The 21087-nt window shown below is 42.4% G+C and overlaps 1 protein-coding gene across 1 annotated transcript; it reads left to right on the forward strand.

Annotated features, from left to right (window-relative positions):
- Positions 1 to 14185: 14185 nt before the first annotated feature.
- Positions 14186 to 16204, forward strand: LOC115146838 (claudin-4-like). The gene has a single exon (XM_029688855.2). The coding sequence runs from the start codon at positions 14253 to 14255 to the stop codon at positions 15000 to 15002; it is 750 nt and encodes a 249-aa protein (XP_029544715.2). The 5' UTR covers positions 14186 to 14252; the 3' UTR covers positions 15003 to 16204.
- The last annotated feature ends 4883 nt before the right edge of the window (positions 16205 to 21087 follow it).

Raw genomic sequence — 21087 nt, forward strand, 5'->3', positions numbered from 1 at the left:
GTGTTTTAGGTTACTTGGCTGAATTCAGTAGGTGGTCTGCCTCCATGCTCCTGATAGGAGGGACTATACTATGCTTCTGCATCTTCAAGAGGAACCAGCCAGACTCAACAATGACTCAGTCAACCTGAGGGTCATAGAGGAGTTATGTCACATTGTGGTGGGACCATAGTATGGTGCAGGTGCTGCTGCTACTTTAAGAGAGACATTCCCAAATTAACAACTCCTTTAAATTCCATCACTAGTATCTTATTTGATATTGTGTTACCATAGACCAGTGTTTTTTCGATATAAATGCACAGAATTGAATTAAACTTCATAGTCTTCAAAAGATTTCAGGGGATCTTGTGCAATATTGCCATATTGCATAGTTCTGCCAGGGCAACAATAAAACAGCTGGGGTAGAAACAGGCTCGACTAGAAACTAACAACCACAGACTTCACCACATCTGTACAGGTTGTGTTTCCATGGCAGCAGATTATGCCAAGCACCCCTTAGAGGGCTTCTGATTGGCCGGCCTCTCTAGACTCACAGAAGAACTCTGCAACAATCGTCTGTGACAAAAGAACATTAAACAATCTGCTGTTGTTGAACTAAAGTTGCAAAGACTGAAGCTGTAGGCCTGTAGAATCCAGGATCTTCTCTGGAAGTATAAGATCTCCACTGTTCTGGATTCACTTTGCTGAGTCACATCCTCGTTCTTCCAGGAAGTGCAGGTGTAGGAGAGAGAGACGCTCGCAGGGAGCCAGCATGTTGAAGGGCATGGAGATCATGGGAATCACTATGGGAGTCATAGGATGGATTGTCTCTATAGTGCCCTGTGCTTTGTTTACATTGGAGTGATGGACTTTCCACAGTACAGAGAGGTCAGTCTGGTTCAGATCATCACCTACTTCTCCATTATTCTAGGGTTGCTAGGGATGATATTCTCCATCTCAGGAACAAAGTGCACCAACTGTACCCAGAGGAATATGAATAAGTCTATAGCTGAAGTGATTATCTTTGGAGGAATATTCTTCATCCTGGCCGGTCTCATCCACCTGATCTTGATCTTCTTGGTTGTCCTTGACTTGACACAAAACTCGGACCCTGAGAACTTCCTACGGAGTAATAACCTTACGTTCTCAGCTGAATTTAACAGATGGGCTGCTTCACTGCTTCTGATAGGAGGAACTATACTCTGCTGCTGTTGCTGCTTCATGAAACAAAAACCTGAGTTGAAAACTGACTCTGATTCCCTAAGTCATGTCTTACACAACCTGAATTTATCTTAGCCATTCTACCACTGTAAGCAATAGGTTGTAAGCAATACATGCAGTATAGTCATAAGGAATATGATGATATATAATAGCTACACTTAGAAATCAGTTGAATCAGGTGTGTTACTGCATGGCTGGAATAAAAGCCTACATCCACACGGGTGCTTTTCAGGACTGATGTTGTTCTTTGAATCAGTAAGACTTACTCAAAATGGCCATACAAAAAGTATTGCCATGTGGTGACTCAGTGATGCACAGAATAGACTCCCACTTGAGAGAGAGATGTAGGCATGCTGTCTAAGGCCTGGGGTTGAAGTGGGATGTTTTTATAGGTAAACTGCTTTTCCATTATTATTTACAATAAAATGCAACTCTTATTAAATTGCAACTCTTGTGCTGTCTCCTAACTTCATTTGGTGGAACCTCGTTCTTCTTCCCACCCCGGGGTTGTTTCTGGACAGGGCCAATGTCTTATCATGGTGTAAGTAGTACACAGGTTATTTGAGTTGACAACCAGATGTTAGTGGGTCAAATGTTAGATTCTATCATCACCCATGTATCCTGGGGTGGATTTAGCAATTGGGGAGCCCATTTTAAAATGCCTTCGAGGGTATTCCCTACACTCCAAAACAGACATTTCCCCTGTAAATGAACTGCTATAATAGTCATCGGCCCATAATTTGAAATACGTCTCTCATGTGCGTTTTTATTTTATTTTATTTCGAGCAATTATGAAATGTTAACACCCTATAAAGATTTTGGTAAGACATTTTGATTAAAACAACAGTCGGAATCAGTCGGTAAGGGCTACTTGTCACGCCCTGAGCTTAGAGATCCTTTTTATGTCTCTATGTTGGTTCGCTTAGGGCATGAGTTGGGGTGGGCATTCTATGTTTTGTGTTCTATGTTTTCTATTTCTGTGTGTTTGGCCGGGTGTGGTTCTCAATCAGAACCATACTTAGGTAGCCTTTTCCCAACTGTATTTTGTAGGTAGTTATTTTCTGTTTTGTGTGCCTGCACCAGACAGAACTGTTTCGTTTGTGCCGCTTTGTTATTTTTTTGTTCTAGTGTTCAGTTTTATTAATGAACACGTACCACGCTGCACCTTGGTCCTCTTCTTCAAACAGCCGTTACAGAACTACCCACCACCAAAGGACCAAGCAGCGTGGCCAGGAGGAGCAGGGATCCTGAGCCCGGGAGAAGACAGAATGGAGGACATCGTGGACATGGGAGGAGGTGATGGCAGGGGACAAGACCCTGCCATGGAAACAGGCTGAAGTAACGAGGGAGGAACAACTTCGCTACCAGGTGTCACGGCAACGAAGCAGACACGAGAGGCAGCCCCCCGGGTGGGGCACACGGGGAGTGTGGCAGAGTCAGGATTCAGACCTGAGCCAACTCCCCGTGCTTACCGTAAGGAACCGAGGATGGAACCAGAGCCAGTCGGGGTGAAATTGGAGGTGAGCGAAGCAGAGACAGTGAAGGAGTTGATGGGGAGATTGGAGGAGAGAGTAATGAGAGAGTTGCTGTGTTGGTGCATGAGGCACGACATCTACCCGACGGAGCGTGTCCTCGATTTGATGTCACCTGAGTCAGCTCTCCATACTCGTCCAGAGGTGCATGCTAGCCATCTGGTGAAGACTGTGCCAGCCCCACGCACCAGGCCTCCTGTGTGCCTCCCCAGCCCTGCACGTCTTGTGCCAGCTTGGCGCTCCAGACCTCCAGTGCGTCTCCACAGCCCGGTGAGTCCTGTGCCGGCTCTAGGCACGGTTTCCCCAGTTCGCCAGGAGGACCCAGTGCGGCCTGTTCCAGCTCCCTGCACGTGCCGGGCTAGAGTGGGCATTCAGCCTGGAAGAGTGGTGCCAAGGCTACACACCAGATCTCCAGTGCTCCCCCACAGCCCGGTTTATCCTGTGCCTCCTCCATGGACCAGGCCTCCAGTAGGTCTCCACAGCCTGGTGAGTCCTGTCCGGCGCTGCCAGAGTCGCCGTCCTGTCCGGCGCTGCCAGAGTCGCCGTCCTGTCCGGCGCTGCCAGACTGTCACTCCCTAGCCATAGAGGCTTTTATTCTATATTTTGGTTAGGCCAGGGTGTGACTAGGGTGGCCATTCTATGTTCATTTTCTATGTTTTGTATTTCTTTGTTTGGCCGGGTGTGGTTCTCAATCAGAGGCAGCTGTCTATCATTGTCTCTGATTGAGAACCCATGCTTAGGTAGCTTTTCCCACATGGGTTTTGTGGGTAGTTGTTTTCTGTTTTGTCTTTCTGCACCTGACAGGATTGTTTCGGATTTTGTTCATTCTCTTTGTTATTTTTGTTATTTCAGTGTTCAGTTAATAGATATCATGAACACGTACCACGCTGCACCCTGGTCCTCTCCTTCCAACAGCTGTTACACTGCTTGACAACTGCGTGCAAAAAAACTTGTTGTTTTCACACCCTTCATTTCCTCTTTGTGTCTGTCATGCTTCCCTAGGCGTAGTTTACACCTTACATCTCTTATCGAATGCAGACACCAGCCTGAATGATTTACCATATGTCAACTTCTGCTTCATTCACTTAGAATGCTGGTTTCCTGTGAAAGGGCAAAATAAATTCATCTCTGTTTATACCAACTTATTTAGATTTAAACCTAACTGTTTTTGTCCACATTTGCAGACATACCTATGACCTCTTCCTCATATTTGATGGTAATTCTGACGTTGGGTTGATCTCCCCAGGCTCCCCATTTCTACCTAGTTCCTATTTGGTGTCTGAGTAGTGAGGAATGACAAGGACAGTTTTGCTCTGCTTTTGTTAGTAAAGCCAATTTCAGTAGAAATGAAATAGTCAGGGACGAACGACATGAAGTGTTTTATTTTTCTAGAGCACCTTTTTTACAGTAGGGTCACCCAGGGACCTTTTTTACAGTAGGGTCACCCAGGGACCTTTTTTACAGTAGGGTCACCCAGGGACCTTTTTTTACAGTAGGGTCACCCAGGGACCTTTATTACAGTAGGGTCACCCAGGGACCTTTATTACAGTAGGGTCACCCAGGGATCTTATGAAATATACTGAACAGATAGAAACGCAACCATTTCAAATATTTTTCTGAATGACAGTTCATATAAGGATATCAGTCAATTTAAATACATTCATGAGGTCCTAATCTATGGATTTCACATGACTGGGCAGGGGTAGAGAAATGACCATTCAGTTCTCTGGAAACAGCTCTGGTGAACATTCTTGCAGTTAGCATGCTAATTGCACCCTCCCTCAACTTGAGACATCTGTGACAACTGCACATTTTAGAGTGGCCTTTGTAAGGATCATGTTGTTTAATTAGCTCCTTGATATGCCACACCTGTTAGGTTTTTTGAATTGTCTTGGCAAATGAGACATGCTCACTAACAGGGATGTAAACAAATGTGTGCATGAAATTTGAGAGCCATTCCTTCAAGAAGAATATGAACTCTTCTACTGGATGCTGCTGTGAACTGAGTCATTACTGAACTCTCTCCAGGTCCCTGTGTATACTGGATGCTGCTGTGAACTGAGTCATTACTGAAGTCTCTCCATGTCCCTGTGTCTACTGGATGCTGCTGTGAACTGAGTCATTACTGAACTCTCTCCATGTCCCTGTGTCTACTGGATGCTGCTGTGAACTGAGTCATTACTGAACTCTCTCCATGTCCCTGTGTCTACTGGATTCTGCTGTAAACTGAGTCATTACTGAACTCTCTCCATGTCATTACTACTGACCAGGTCAGTAGACCTGGAAGTAACACGTGGCGCTGATATTTAGGCCGAGGTAAGTATAATGTTTTTGTGTGCTCTAAGGCAACGGTGTCTAGATGGATTTTATATTTGTAGTCCTGCAACTAGACCTTTTTTGGAACACACTTTTTTTGTCTCACAGAGATTTACTGTCAGGGCCCAGGTTTGACAGAATCTGTGCATAAGATCTAGGTGCTGCTGTAGGCCCTCCTGTGGACAGAAGCACCAGATTATCAGCAAACTGTAGACATTTGACTTCAGATTCTAGTAGGGTGAGGCCAGGTGCTGCAGACTGTTATACTGCCCTCACCAATTCGTTGATATATATGTTGAAGAGGGTGGGGCTTAAGCTACATCAATGTCTCAACCTCCAACCATGTGGAAAGAAATGTGTGTGTTTTTGTTCATTTTAACCACATACTTGTTGTTTGTACATGGATTTTATAATGTCCTGTGTTTTTAACCCAACATCACTTTCCATCCATTTGAATAGCAGACCCTCATGCCAAACTGAGTCAAAAACATTTTTGAAATCAACTAAGCTTGAGAAGGCTTTGCCTTTGGTTTGTCAATTAGGGTGTGCATGGTTTATACGTGTTCTGTCATATGGTCATTTGACATTTGCTCAGTACATTGTTTTCACTGAGGAAATGTACTGTTATGTCTGCTGTCATTTTTCTACTTCATTTAACTAGGCCAGTTAAGAACAAACTCTTATTTACAATGACAGCCTACCAGGGGTCAATTGCCTTGTTCAAGGGAAGAACTTCTTTTTTTTTACTTTGTCAGCGCAGGGTATTGCGCTGACCTTCCGGTTGCTGGCCCACCGCTCTAACCACTAGGCTACCTGCCAACCCATTAAAGATGACAGAGGTTTTTCCCAAGGTTGCTGTTGACTCGTATCCTGCATACTTATTGGGGTCAAATTTTTCTCCACTTTTGTGGATTGGGGTGATCAGCCCTTGGTTACAAATATTGGGGAAGATGCCAGAGCTGAGGATGATGTGAATGAGTTTAAGTATAGCCAATTATAATTTGTGCTCTGTATATTTTATCCTTTCATTTAGGATACCATCAACACCACAGGTGTTTTGGGGATTGAGGGTTTGAATTTGTCCTGTAGTTAATTCAGTGTAATTGGAGAATCCAGTGGCTTCTGGTAGTCTTTAGTTCCTGTTTTAACAAATGTTAATCGAGTGGATGGGACTACCAGCCCTCTGCAACCTAGAGGGCAACCAGTGGGTCTGTCTCCTTTGTACCATGATTCTTTTGTCTGTATTACCATGTTGTCTGTATTACCATGTTGTCTGTATTACCATGTTGTCTGTATTACCATGTTGTCTGTATTACCATGTTGTACCATGTTTCTTTTGTCTGTATTTCCAATTTATTTGATGAGGTCTGGGTTCCTGGTTCCTGGTTCCTCTAGGCCAAAGGCAGATGACCTCAGACCTTGTATATTCCAGGATGAGATAGTAAAAGCTTTGTGTTCCATAGTGTCTAGTGTTGTTTTTGTGTGGTATAGGCCTGGACCATCACAGTAGGTGTGAGCAGAACATGTTGAGCATCTGATACATCCTGCGACCTAAGGGGTCGCAGGATGGGCTTTGGGCGGGTGTAATAGCAGGGGTTGGGCCTGTTGCTTTTTTCACGGCCTGAGCATATGTCCTGCTGTCATGTTGAGATCCTTGCCGCCGAGGCAGGGGGCATGGGGTGGGCAGAAGGGGCATAGGTCATTTGAACATCTTGGCCATGTTCTGTTATAATCTCCACCCGGCACAGCCAGAAGAGGACTGGCCACCCCACATAGCCTGGTTCCTCTCTAGGTTTCTTCCTAGGTGTTGGCCTTTCTAGGGAGTTTTTCCTAGCCACCGTGCTTCTACACCTGCATTGCTTGCTGTTTGGGGTTTTAGGCTGGGTTTCTGTACAGCACTTTGAGATATCAGCTGATGTACGAAGGGCTATATAAATAAATTTGATTTGATAGGTCTGATATGGGGGGCCTATATATGGTGTGGCCAGGGTTTGCTTGGGGTGGTCTTAGCTGGTTGGAGTGTGGCTGGTAATGCTGTGGTCTTGGTGTCCTTTTGGCGTGGATTCTCTCAGGGCAGGTCCTTCGGGAGGGGGTCTTGCAGGTCTGAGAGGGTGTCTAGCTAGTCTGGGCGGGGATCCATTGTGAGGTGCTGGGGCGACGGTTGAGGGTGACGTCCTTTAGGGTCCTTGTAAAAGTTGTGATATCTGACGTGCAGAGGTGGACCTGGTCGTAATGGCTGTTGGAGTGGTCGGCCAGGTAGATTTATCATCATCGACTTCCGCATGCGGATCGAAGGAAAGCCTGAGATGGGGGCCTCGCTGTACTTCGGCTGGGTGGCGGCTGCCCTGCTCCTGATTGGAGGGGTCATACTGGGCGTCACTGTGGGAGTGTTTGGATGGATGATGGGAATCTTTGGATGGATAGTCTCCCTAGCACCCTGTGCTCTCTCTATATTGCTCTCATTCAGTTATTATCCGGAACCCCAATATAGGAACATTTGGAAGGTTCTGATCACCTCCATCTCCACCATCCTGGGAGCTCTAGGAGTGATGGGCTCCATCTTTGGGACCAGGTGCTGTAACTGCATCAAGAGTAACAGGGTCAAGGCCAGGTTCATCGTTGGAACATTCTTCATCCTGGCTGGTATCCTGCAGCTCACTACCCATTCGTCCTGTTTACCCAGCATGACCTGGTTATTTTAGCTGAAGTCTGTAGGTGGTCCGCCTCCATGCTCCTGATAGGAGGAACTATACTCTGCTGCTGCATATACAAGAGGAACCAGTCAGACTCAACGACGACTCAATCAACCTCCCGCTAACAGCTCTGTCTTCAACAGGTCATATAGGAGTTTATGTCATGTTGTGTTGGGATCATAGTCTGGTGCAGCTGCTGCTGCTACTGCTTTAACAGAGAGGCTGTACTTTCTTTTAATGAAAACAATGGAGAGAATATAATTGTGATTCTATATGTAATTCTATGATAAAACGGCCTCTATCCTTTCTGTTCAATGTTAAAAAGTCGGAAAGGACCAGATAGGTGTGAAAGCAACATTGTCATTGTTCCACCTTGTCTTTAACACGTCAAAGAGGAGTTTATGACATATTGTGTTCAAATATTCAGTTAATTTAGACTGGGAGTTCCTGAGGAGAATGCAATGAAGGGACATATTCTCACTGTTTCCTCTCTGATGTCATATACCAGTATTGACACTTCTCTTTATGCTTCTTTAAAATGGGTTGAATTTAAGAAGAATTGAATCAGAGGTTGATTGTTTAATCCTGTTAAAGATGTTCAAATTAAAAACATATCTGACAGCAAAGTGTTTCCTGGTTGCTGCTGTGCATTTCCTGTTTATGTTCACCACGTTAACCACAAGCCTACAGTCAGTCACTGGGACCTTCTGACTGAAACATATATCATAGTGTATAATTATTTCAACCATTTTTATGAAACGGTTGTCATTATTCTATTGTATAGTTCATTTCAGTCCATGGATCGAACCTTAAAATGATTTGTTTCACACTCACACTTGAGACGCTCGCAGGGAGCCAGCATGTTGAAGGGCATGGAGATCATGGGCATCACTATGGGAGTCATAGGATGGATTGTCTCTATAGTGCCCTGTGCTTTGTTTACATCGGGAGTGATGGACTTTCCACAGTACAGAGAGGTCAATCTGGTTCAGATCATCACCTACTTCTCCATTATTCTATTCATCCTGGCCGGTCTCATCCACCTGATCTTGATCTTCTTGGTTGTCCTTGACTTGACACAAAACTCGGACCCTGAGAACTTCCTGCGGAGTAATAACCTTACGTTCTCAGCTGAATTTAACAGATGGGCTGCTTCACTGCTTCTGATAGGAGGAACTATACTCTGCTGCTGTTGCTGCTTCATGAAACAAAAACCTGAGTTGAAAACTGACTCTGATTCCCTAAGTCATGTCTTACACAACCTGAATTTATCTTAGCCATTCTACCACTGTAAGCAATAGGTTGTAAGCAATACATGCAGTATAGTCATAAGGAATATGATGATATATAATAGCTACACTTAGAAATCAGTTGAATCAGGTGTGTTACTGCCTGGCTGGAATAAAAGCCTACATCCACACTGGTGCTTTTCAGGACTGATGTTGTTCTTTGAATCAGTAAGACTTACTCAAAATGGCCATACAAAAAGTATTGCCATGTGGTGACTCAGTGATGCACAGAATAGACTCCCACTTGAGAGAGAGATGTAGGCATGCTGTCTAAGGCCTGGGGTTGAAGTGGGATGTTTTTATAGGTAAACTGCTTTTCCATTATTATTTACAATAAAATGCAACTCTTATTAAATTGCAACTCTTGTGCTGTCTCCTAACTTCATTTGGTGGAACCTCGTTCTTCTTCCCACCCCGGGGTTGTTTCTGGACAGGGCCAAGGTCTTATCATGGTGTAAGTAGTAGGTAGATTGTCTGAGTTTATAACCAGATGTTAGTGGGTCAAATATAAGATTCTATCATCACCCATGTAAGCTGGGTGGATTTAGAGATTGGGGAGCCCATTTCAAAATGTCTTCGAGGGGAATCCCTACACTCCAAAACTGACATTTCACCTGTAAATTAACTGATATAATTATTATTAACATCACACAATTAAAATACATCTTTGTTTTATGTTTAAATATTTTTTTTCAGGCAATTATGAAATATATAAATGCCCTATAAAGCTTTGGCCAACACATTTGGGTAAAAACAACAGTCAGAAACAGTCGGTAAGGGCCCCTGGACAGCTGCATGCCAGTTACTTCTTGTTTTCATACCCTTCACTTCCTCTTCGTGTCTGTCCTGCAAACCCTAGGTCTAGTTTACACCTGACATCTCTTATCGAATGCAGACACCAGTCTGACATATTTACCATAAAATGTCAACTTCACTTCTGCTTCATTCATATATAACTAGGGCAAAATAACTTGGTCTGCCCCCCCCCCCCCCCCCCATTTGGTCACAGCTGCAGACATAACTATGACCTCTTCCTCATATTTGATGGTAGTTCTAACATTGGGTTGATCTCCTCAGGCTCCTCATTTCCACCTAGTTCCTCGTTAGTGTCTGTGTCTGAGTAGTGAGGAATGACTTTTGTTCTGGTTTGGTTAGTGAAGTCAATTTCAGTAGAAATTAGTAAGTTAGTAAGTTTCTCTAAGCACCTTTTTTTTTACAGTCGGGTCACCCAGGGATCTTATGAAATATACTGAACAAAAATATAAAAGCAAAATGCAACAATTTCAAATATCTTGCTCAGTTACAGTTTATATAAGGATATCAGCCAAGGGGTGCCTGGGAGGGCATAGCCAGGCCCAGCCAATCAGAATGAGTCTTTCCCCAAAAAGTGCTTTATTACAGACATAAATACTCCTCAGCACCCTTGCCCTCCCCCCTCTGACGATCCCGCAGGTGAAGATGTGGAGGTCCTGGTCTGGCGTGGTTACACGTGGTCTGCGTTTGTGAGGCCGGTTGGACGTACTACCAAATTCTCTAAAACGAAGTTAGAGGAGAATTATTGTAGAGAAATTAACATTAAATTCTCTGTAAACGGCGCTGGTCGACGTTCCTGCCGTCCAATTGCAAGTGCCTTCACAACTTGAGACATCTGTGTCATTGTGTGACAAAATTGCACATTTTAGAGTGGCCTTTTATTGTCCCCCAGCACAAGGTGCACCTGTGTAATGATCATGCTGTTTAATTATCTCCTTGATATGCCACACCTGTCAGGTTTTTGGGATTGTCTTGGCAAAAGGGAAACACTTTACAGGTTGCGTTTATATTTTTGTTCAGTATAGTTAGTGTTGGGTCTCATATTCCTCAGCAGGATCCATGGTGTTGGGTCTCATATTCCTCATCAGGATCCATGGTGTTGGTGTCTCATATTCCTCAGCAGGATCCATGGTGTTGGGTCTCATATTCCTCAGCAGGATCCATGGTGTTGGTGTCTCATATTCCTCAGAAGGATCCATGGTGTTGGTGTCTCATATTCCTCAGCAGGATCCATGGTGTTGGTGTCTCATATTCCTCAGCAGGATCCATGGTGTTGGGTCTCATATTCCTCAGCAGGATACATGGTGTTTGTGTCTCATATTCCTCAGCAGGATCCATGGTGTTGGTGTCTCATATTCCTCAGCAGGATCCATGGTGTTGGTGTCTCATATTCCTCAGCAGGATACATGGTGTTGGGTCTCATATTCCTCAGCAGGATCCATGGTGTTGGTGTCTCATATTCCTCAGCAGGATCCATGGTGTTGGTGTCTCATATTCCTCAGCAGGATCCATGGTGTTGGTGTCTCATATTCCTCAGCAGGATCCATGGTGTTGGTGTCTCATATTCCTCAGCAGGATCCATGGTGTTGGTGTCTCATATTCCTCAGCAGGATCCATGGTGTTGGTGTCTCATATTCCTCAGCAGGATCCATGGTGTTGGTGTCTCATATTCCTCAGCAGGATCCATGGGGTTTAAGGAAATGTATTTGGCTATACACTGACTCTCTGTGTGTTGATCTGCCCTTTACAGACCTCCCCATAGAGAGTAAACAACTGTTCTATTTCTACTGACCTTCTGTGTGTGTAGACAGACAGAGAGGCAGAGAAAGGCAGTCATTTATTTGGAAGGTTATACTAATCTCTCTCTCTCAATTTTCACCTAAAATTAACATACCCAAATCTAACTGCCTGTAGCTCAGGCCCCAATGAAAGGATATGCATATTCTTGGCACCATTTGAAAAGAAACACTTGGAAGTTTATGGATTTTTTTTTGTACCATCATCTTTGAAATGCAAAAGAAAGGCCACAATGTATTATTCCAGCCCAGGTGCAATTTAGATTGTGTTCGACTGTGTTAGTGTCTCTTCCACCGGACGGTTGAGCTAACGTAGGCTAATGTAAATAGCATGAGGTTGAGCTAACGTAGGCTAATGTAAATAGCATGAGGTTGAGCTAACGTAGGTTAATGTAAATAGCATGAGGTTGTAAGTAACAAGACAATTTCCCAGGATATATTTGATATTGGCAGAATGCTTAAATTTTTGTTAATCTAACTGCACTGTCCAATTTACAGTAGCTATTACAGTGAAATAATACCATGTTATTGTTTGAGGAGAGTGCACAATTTTGAACATGAAAAGTTATTAATAAACAAATTAGGCACATTTGGGAAGTCTTAAAGCCCTCCACTATCTAGAAAGAACCCCCCCCCCTCTCTCTCTCTCTAACAGTCACTGATTTACTGTTGTGTGAGCAAACTTTGAATTTGTCAAAGAATCCTCATTCCTACTGATTTCCTGCAGTACAACATTCTTATTACAATTTCAAAACTGTTACATTTACAGTGATACTCACATACACATAGCTATCAACTTCTGCTCTTGTGCTCGAGAAGTGGTGTATCGTGGGAGCATAGTGGAGCTTGAATTAACGACAAATCATATTGCTCAAATACAAATAGCGCAACTTTTCTGCGTTGTAGTCTTCAATGGAATTCAATGGTAGACTGCGAGCAGGTAAATGTTGAATTGGAACGCAAAAATGCGCTGAGAAGTAACTGTCCTAGTCGGTGCTGCTGCTTTGAAAGTGGGTTGAAAACTACTGGGGCATATGCGGTCTCACCACATGTTCTCTGGCGGCCCTAGAAACATTGGCGTAAAGCAATCTTATGTTTTGAGTTCTGACAACAGTTGAACTAAGGTCATGACACATTTGACCTTACGTTCTTTAAAAAAATCCATGGGTACATAGTATCAAGGACTGCCCCTTAACAGGCAGTGACCTTCATACAGCAGAACTATTTCACCATTTGAACGTGATCACTAACCTGCCCCCCAAAAATGTTTTCTGTCCACTGTGCTCCACGAATGTCCCGTAAAAGCACTCCCTTGTCCTGCATTTGGGCTTTTTAGATGTGGTCAACCTAATTCCACTGGTGGAAACATTTCTACTGCAACATGTTACCACCCTCTTTTCACATGTGAGGAGAATAACATTAAATAAACCCCATGTGGAGTTTTCTTGAAAGTGAAACTGTAAATCAGATTTAGACGAGGTGTTTAAATGAGGCATCCTTGGCTAAAGTGGGAGTGGCGTGGAATTGCAAGTTCACATGTGAAAAGCAATCACATGAAATAATTACATTTGCAGTTTCATATGTGAAAAACTGTCACATTTGAAAAACTCACTTTCACATTTGGAATTGCAAATTCACATGTGAAAAACAATCATGTGTTTTCTTACATGTGAACCTGCAAGTTTGATTTTCACATGTGATTGATTTTCACATGTAAATAATTTTTTTACGTGAACTTGCAATTCCACATGTGAAAGTGAGATATTCACGTAAGGTGAAAACATGTTATTCTCCTCACTTGTGAAAATGTCTCACGCCATGACCTTGTTTGGTTAGGTTAGGGTGTGACTCGAGTGGGAGAATCTATGTTTTCTATTTCTTTGTTGTTTTTGCCGAGTGTAGTTCCCAATCAGAGGCAGCTGTCTATCGTTGTCTCTGATTGGGGATCATATATAAGTTGTGATTTTCCGTTTGGGTTTTGTGGGGAGTTATTTTCTGTTTAGCTGTTTTGTTGCCTGACAGAACTGTGCGCTTTCATTTTTCTACTTTGTTATTTTGTTGCGGTGTTCAGTTTATTAAAAACCACGATGCACCTTGGTCTCCTTCTTCAACCCACGAGAGTCATTACAAAATGTGATGTTAACATGTGAACTCTAAATTTAATAGATGGGAAAATATGGTTTCACGTGTGAAATTTAAACTCAACATGTGAAAACAGATATTTCACATGTGAAACTGCAAATTTGACATGTGTTTTTTTTTTGTCAGGGGATACTGTTGACTATATTGTCTTATGATGCTCTAGGAATTGAATTATAGATTAAGTTGTACATGCTATTGTTGTCAGAGAGAGAGAGGAGGAAAGAGATTGAACTAGGAGAGGGGAAGGAGGAAATTTGGAGAGAGAGAGAGAGCGAGACAATAGAGCAGGTTCGCTGTTAGGTGATCTCAAGCATGGCCCCTTCTCTCCTCCCTCCCTCCCTCCATCCTGAGGTGGAGGTTATAAGTACCTGTACTCTTGGTAGTCCTCCCCCATTCGGACTCAGACCTAGAGCAGCACATGGAGACGACCACCCACTGTATTCAGATTACACAGAGAGAAGACAAAGAACCTCTATGCCACATAGAGAGAGAGGAGACACAGACAAAGACAAAAGGCCATACAGTTTCACTCAGACACGCAGACAAACAGAGAAACCAACGCCTACCGGATCCAATATGGTGTCAGCTGGGTTACAGATGCTGGGCACGGCCCTGGGGGTCATTGGCTGGATCGGGACTATCATTGAATGCGCCATGCCCATGTGGAGGGTCTCCACCTTCATTGACAGCAACATCATCATCTCTCAGGTCATCTGGGAGGGTATCTGGATGAGCTGCGTGGTTCAGAGCACGGGCCAGATGCAGTGTAAGATCTATGACTCCATGTTGGCCTTATCCCAGGACCTTCAGGCTGCCAGAGCCATGACTGTCATCGCCATCCTCTCCGGCATCATCGCCATCCTATTGGCTGTAGCCGGGGGAAAGTGTACCAACTGCGTGGAGGACGAGGCATCCAAGGCTAAAGTGGGCGTGGCGTCTGGGGTGGTGTTCATCATTGCCGGGGTTCTGTGTCTGATCCCTGTTTGCTGGACGGCCCACAGCATCATCCAGGACTTCTACAACCCGAACCTGGTAAGCGCTAAGAAGAGGGAGCTGGGGGGCGCGCTCTATATGGGTTGGGGGGCAGCTGCCCTGCTGTTGATTGGAGGAGGCCTGCTCTGCTTCAACTGCCCCGAGAAGGACGAGGGATCCTACACCGCCAGGTACAACAAGTCCCCTCGCTCTGAAACCTTGGGGCCAGCCTCTGGAAAAGACTACGTCTGAGAAAGGAAGAGAGGGAGAGAGAGAAGAATGGAAGAGCAAGAGTGGAAGAGAAGAGAGCGAGGTCTGTCTGCCATGGGAGACTGTCTGTCTGTAGCTGAGATCCAGCTGTGTATAAATTGACTCTATTCTGGCACTATGATGCTGCTGTATTAGGAAGGATTGATAATGAGGATATTTGAAGGTGATGAGCAAAGAGGAGGACCACAGTGACTAAAGAGTCCACGGAAGTTACAGTTGAAAGTGAACCACAGCTGAAGCTAGGTATAAAATATACTTTAGAACAAGAGGATTCTATCCCATAAGTCTTTGCATAAATATTGTCTGAACCTGTATATTCTCGACTTAAACCTGAAGAAGGAACTGAATTCCTTAAAAACAACCCCATGCAGTCTGCAACATTGTCCTGGGCTGGTTTGGCTGTGTGTGTGTGTGTGTGTGTGTGTGTGTGTGTGTGTGTGTGTGTGTGTGTGTGTGTGTGTGTGTGTGTGTGTGTGTGTGTGTGTGTGTGTGCGTGCGTGCGTGCGTGCGTACATGTTATTGTTAATATTGTCATGTGTAGCTTTTCTTAAAGTGTATGAGTTAACGTAGATAGTTCTGAAACTGTAAATAAATATCTTCCCTATGTATTTGAATTTATGTTTTGATGGCATTTCATCAACACCATATTCAAGATGAGAAGTATTTCAGCACTTTACTTCTATCAGATGCAATAACTTTAATTCAACTAAATAGCAAGTAAATATTAAACTATGTCCATAAAACAAAATCTTTCTCAGGTATTTTTCCCTGCAGTTGTACTATCTAAGGGGGGAATTCCTACCCTATTCAGACTGTTCTCTCTGCTACCGCACAGCAAGCGGTACCGGAGTGCCAAGTCTAGGACCAAAAGGCTACTTAACAGCTTCTACCCCCAAGCCATAAGACTGCTGAACAATTAATCAAATGACCACCCAGACTGTTTGCATGGACCCTGCTGCTACTCACTGTTAATTATCTATACATAGTCACAATTGTTTTACATGTACATATTACCTCAATTACCACTACTAACCTGTACCCCTGCACATTGACTCGGTACTGGTACCCACTGTATATAGCCTCGTTATTGTTATTTTATTGTTGTTCTTTTAATAATTACATTTTTTTTCCTTTAGTATATTTAGTAAATATTTTCTTAACTCTATTTCTTGAACTGCATTGTTGGTTAAGGGTTTGTAAGTAAGCATTTCACTGTATTACTTTCATGTTGTATTCGGTGCAAGTGATAAATACAATTAGATTTGAGTTGAGCACTTGTAAATTGAACGTCCCACTGGGCATAGACATCAGTTCAACACATCTAGTTTTGATTTACATTTGGTTGAGTTGTCAACTACCGTGAATTCAATGTGAAATCAACAACAAGTCATTTCACTACGTCATTAGATTTAGGTTCAAAGTTGGGTTCAAAAACAACTTAAGCATGAAAATAGCACGCCATTCACCCGCTATTCGTTTGGCGTGGAGATCAAATAAATGAAGGTCTGGCGGCGGTGTGTATACAGATATTCTGACCTTGACTTAATTCCACCACCTTTACGTGCGATGAAACGATGAATAAGGTCGAGCAACCTGACGGTTCCAAGTGGAACGACATCTACTTTATTTATTTCTGATAGAGGTAACACCATTCTACATGCACTGTAATTTACAAATTGATAAGAGCTATTGATAAGTGCTATTGATAAGAGCTATTGTTAAGAGCTTTTGATAAGAGCTATTGATGAGAGCTAGGTAAATGAGAAATCAATTGTTTTAGATATATTTGACCTTGTGATCACTGGAGACCAATGTGAAACCTGTCATATGGCAGCAAACTGAAGCATATCAACATATCACCTTTTCCACAGTGAAGTTTATGAAATGCTGGCCTTATAACTTGAAGGGATGACATTTGAAGACCCGAGCTATAGGCTTCTGTAGCAATGACAGTACAGCGCCAAACCTGCCGAGTTGGTTTATGATTTCTAGAATGTTTTAATTATTTATATGCCCTGACTTTTCACTGTATATAAAAATATATATTGGTAGCCACCATCAGTTTTTATTTTATTTAACTAGGCAAGTCAGTTAAGAACCAATTCTTATTTACAATGTCAGCCTAGGAACAGTGGGTTAACTGCCTTGTTCATGGGTAGAATTAAATATTTTTTTCCTTGTCAGCTCAGGATTTCGATCTAGCAACCTTTCGGTTTCTAGTCCAATGCTCTAACCAGTAGGCTACCTGCCATTACACAGTCATTTATAACTGCCACTTAAGTATTAGTTTCCTTACATTGTTAACTCACTTTAGTGTTAGTTTCCTGACATGTATAACTGTCACTTTAGTGTTAGTTTCCTTACATTTATAACTGTCACTTTAGTGTTAGTTTCCTTACATTTTGTATCACTCCATTACATCATTAGTTTACCTTTCTTTGCTCTGTCTCGTTCTTCTGATTGTTCCTCAGGATCGCTAGCAATAGTGGATCATATCAGGCTAACGTATTAGAAGTTGTGCAACAATTTGGGACATGCAGCCTATTTGAATCATTATGGAACCCATAATTAGCTGTTTTAAACCTGGAGCCTGGCCCACAGTTTAAAACCACTGGACTGTTTTCATCACATGATTAGTGAAGATTATTAGGATAGATTTATAGGACTGCTGTTTAACCACTATTGTACACTTTTCTCACCTTCCAATATTTCATGGATTGAACAATTCAATTTGGCAACTTCAATTGATCCATCAAAATATGTTGTACATAAAAGCTCTACAAACCCATTTTTTAAAATTATAATTCAAAATTACTTTCCTAACCTAAAGAATATACAAGATCAGAGTATTTTTAAATCGACCAATTGGTGCTGAAAATGAGTGTATTTGCATGGCTTTCTTTCATTGATCTCTAATTATCTGAACGGTCTCTCCATTATATTATATAAATATATATATATATATAATTAATGAAATAAATAAAGGTGAAATATTCTAGTGCAGTGGTCACCAACCCGTCGATCACGATCGACTTGTCAATCGCCAAACATTTCTGTAAAAAACCCAAGGATAAAGCCTTGTGTTCCTATTTTTATTTATTTTTCTTATTAGACTCGGGCTGTTGGTAGTAGATGCAGCCAATGCAGCTGCCCTGCGCGCCGGATAGGCAAACTGTTGCCATTTCACGTGTCTGCTGGAACAAACTCTGCCTCCCCGGTGGGCCCGGGGAGGAAATCAAGTGTACTCTAAGTCTACCACTGGCCAATCAGATTGCTCAGATGACCGAGTCTGCAGGAATGTAGCAGGCATGAAAGAAAGCTACAGTAAAGTTCGTACTGTAAGATTTCAAAATGTTTAAAACCATGGGTAGAGAGAGACTGTCAACGAATACAGCAAAGAGCTGCTGTTTTTATGAGTGACTTCATGTTTAAGTTCTTACTCAGCACTGTCAACACTTTGTATTCAATACTTTTAGAAGTCATAAAATGCGCGTTGTTCCTATTTCCACTCAGCGCTACAACAAGCAGTAATGAATTGGGAAAGTGTATATATAGGCTTTCGTTGTCATTATTAGCAGATTTGGTATTTTTTAATATCAAGGAATATTTCACTCTCTCTATTCGTAGGAGTAACAACGTGAATTTGTGCATGAGGCAGAAATAATGCGGTGCGACTTGAGTTTCGCCATCAGCTGGAAGACGGTGTCCCTTTTTGGTCAGTGTCAGTGGAGGAAAGGGAGAGCGGAGGGATGTTGAGAGATGGACCCTCAGTCTGCTGCTCTCTCCCTCCGCTGAGACTGACCATCAGATGCAAGCACCATCAGCACAGTAAAATAAAAAGCAAATGAGTTAAATGTGTGCTCACTCAGCTGTTCATCACAAGTATTTTTTTTAAACTAAGCAAGTCAGTTAAGAACAAATTCTTATTTACAATGATGGCGGCTACCGGCCGCATAGTGGATCTGTTACCGGTGTGATCATATAGCCTACCTCAAATGTTGTAATATCGTTTAAAAAACAGTACCGAACAACAATGCATTGGCAGGTAAATTCAAGCAAAGCCAGTATGGGGTGAAAATGTATTGGGCCTATAGCTTACTGCACAAACCTCATTGCTACAGTACTGATTTTAATTGGTTAATTTTGCATAGGCTTACATTTTTTAAGTTGGGTTAATAAAAAAATCAGAGTGGTAGATCTCGGCATGCATTTTGACTCAGAAAGTGATCTTGACTCACAAAAGGTTGGTGACTAATGTTCTAGTGAGTCTGTCGAGATAATTCAAGTTAAAAGGTACACCAAATTTAAGTGGATGGCTTTTGATAAATGTACTGAAAACCCTATTGAATGAAACTCCACAAGAAAATTGGTCGCCACCGAGGGTTTTCAGCAGTTTAATATCATTTATTCAGTGAGCGTGGTTACGCATAAGGTCATTCTGAATACCAACTACTGAGAAGTAGGTAGGAAAGGTGTGTGTAGGAAAGCCATACATTTCCTAAGTCTGAATCAGGCCCTAAATTACTGGCTATTAGTTTTTTTTCACCTTTATTTAACCAGGTAGGCTAGTTAAGAACAAGTTCTCATTTGCAACTGCAACCTGGCCAAGATAAAGCAAAGCATGTCGACACAATCAATAATAGAGTAGAAAAATGTATATACAGCATGTGTAAATGAGGTAGGATAAGAGAGGTAAGGCAATAAATAGGCTATGATGGCAAATTAACTACAATATAGCAATTAAACACTGGAATGGTAGGATGTGCAGAAGATGAAACTGCAAGTTGAGATACTGGGATGCAAAGGAGTAAGATAAATAAATAAATACAGTATGGGGATGAGGTAGATTGGATGGGCTATTTACAGATGAGCTATGTACAGGTGCAGTGATCTGTGAGCTGCTCTGACAGCTGGTGCTTAAAGCTTGTGACGGAGGTAAGAGTCTCCAGCTTCAGTTATAACCTAACATATTAGGTTATAAGTTATATAACTTGTAAACTTGAGTGCTGACAAAAAAAACATTTTGGGACTACGTCAACAATGAACTATTGAAACAAATCCCAAAATATCGTTTTCAGGTGGAATTGTAAAACTACTCAAATGCATGTATTCATTGCCTCCTACTGCCCTGAGGAGGTATAACATTCTGGTCTCATGAGGTACTCAATACATTTACATTTCAGCAGTGGAGTAAAAGTAAAGACACCTAAATAGAAAATGACTCAAGTAAAAGCAAAAGTTACCCAGTAAAATACTACTTGGGTAAAAGTCTGAAAGTATCGGTGGTACAGTGGTGGATAAAGTATTCAATTGTCATATTTGAGTAAAAGTAAATGCTATACATCAAATTCCTTATCTTAAGAAGACCAGACTGCACAAGTGTTATTATTATTTACTGACGATTATTATTAGTTGTTTATTTTATTTTTACGGACAGCCAGGGGCACTATTTACAATTTCAGTATTTGTGTTTAGTGATTCCGCCAGATCAGAGGCAGTAGGGATGATGCGTTATTATTGATAAGTGCTTGAATTGGACCATAATTCCGTCCTGCCTGAGCATTCGAAATGTAACAAGTACTTTTTGGTGTCAGGAGAAATGTATGGGTGTAAAATGTACATATTTTCTTTAGGAATGTAGTGGAGTAAAGTTGTTAAAAAATATAAATAGTAAAGTACAGATACCCCAAAAAACGCCTTAAGTAGTACTTTTACTTAAGCACTTTACACCACTGAATTTCAGTCTTTAGGCAGGATCCACAGTTGGATGTCACTCACTGTAAAGACAGACTTGGAAATAACATACTGAAGTTAATACTGTGTGTGTGTGTGTGTGTGTTCAGGTGGGGGTTGGAGAGAGAGACATTGTCCTGTATTTGGGAGCGTTGCTTGAGATCCTTCAGTAAAGCTCATATCACCAGAACAAAACACACAAAGAGCAGGAAACAAGGCCCAGGGATATCCAGTGTCGCCGTTCCTCTATTGTTCGGGAGCATAGAAACCCAAACCCAAACCCCACCCTCCCCACCTCCCTCCAAAGTGTGATCTATATAATAAGATCCTGTTT

The sequence above is a fragment of the Oncorhynchus nerka genome, linkage group LG19, assembly GCF_034236695.1.
Source record: "Oncorhynchus nerka isolate Pitt River linkage group LG19, Oner_Uvic_2.0, whole genome shotgun sequence".
NCBI classification, from domain to species: Eukaryota; Metazoa; Chordata; class Actinopteri; order Salmoniformes; family Salmonidae; genus Oncorhynchus; species Oncorhynchus nerka.

Coding starts and splice junctions, on each gene's coding strand:
- LOC115146838 (XM_029688855.2), top strand. CDS start 14,253: ATGCCACATAGAGAGAGAGGAGACACAGACAAAGACAAAAGGCCATAC.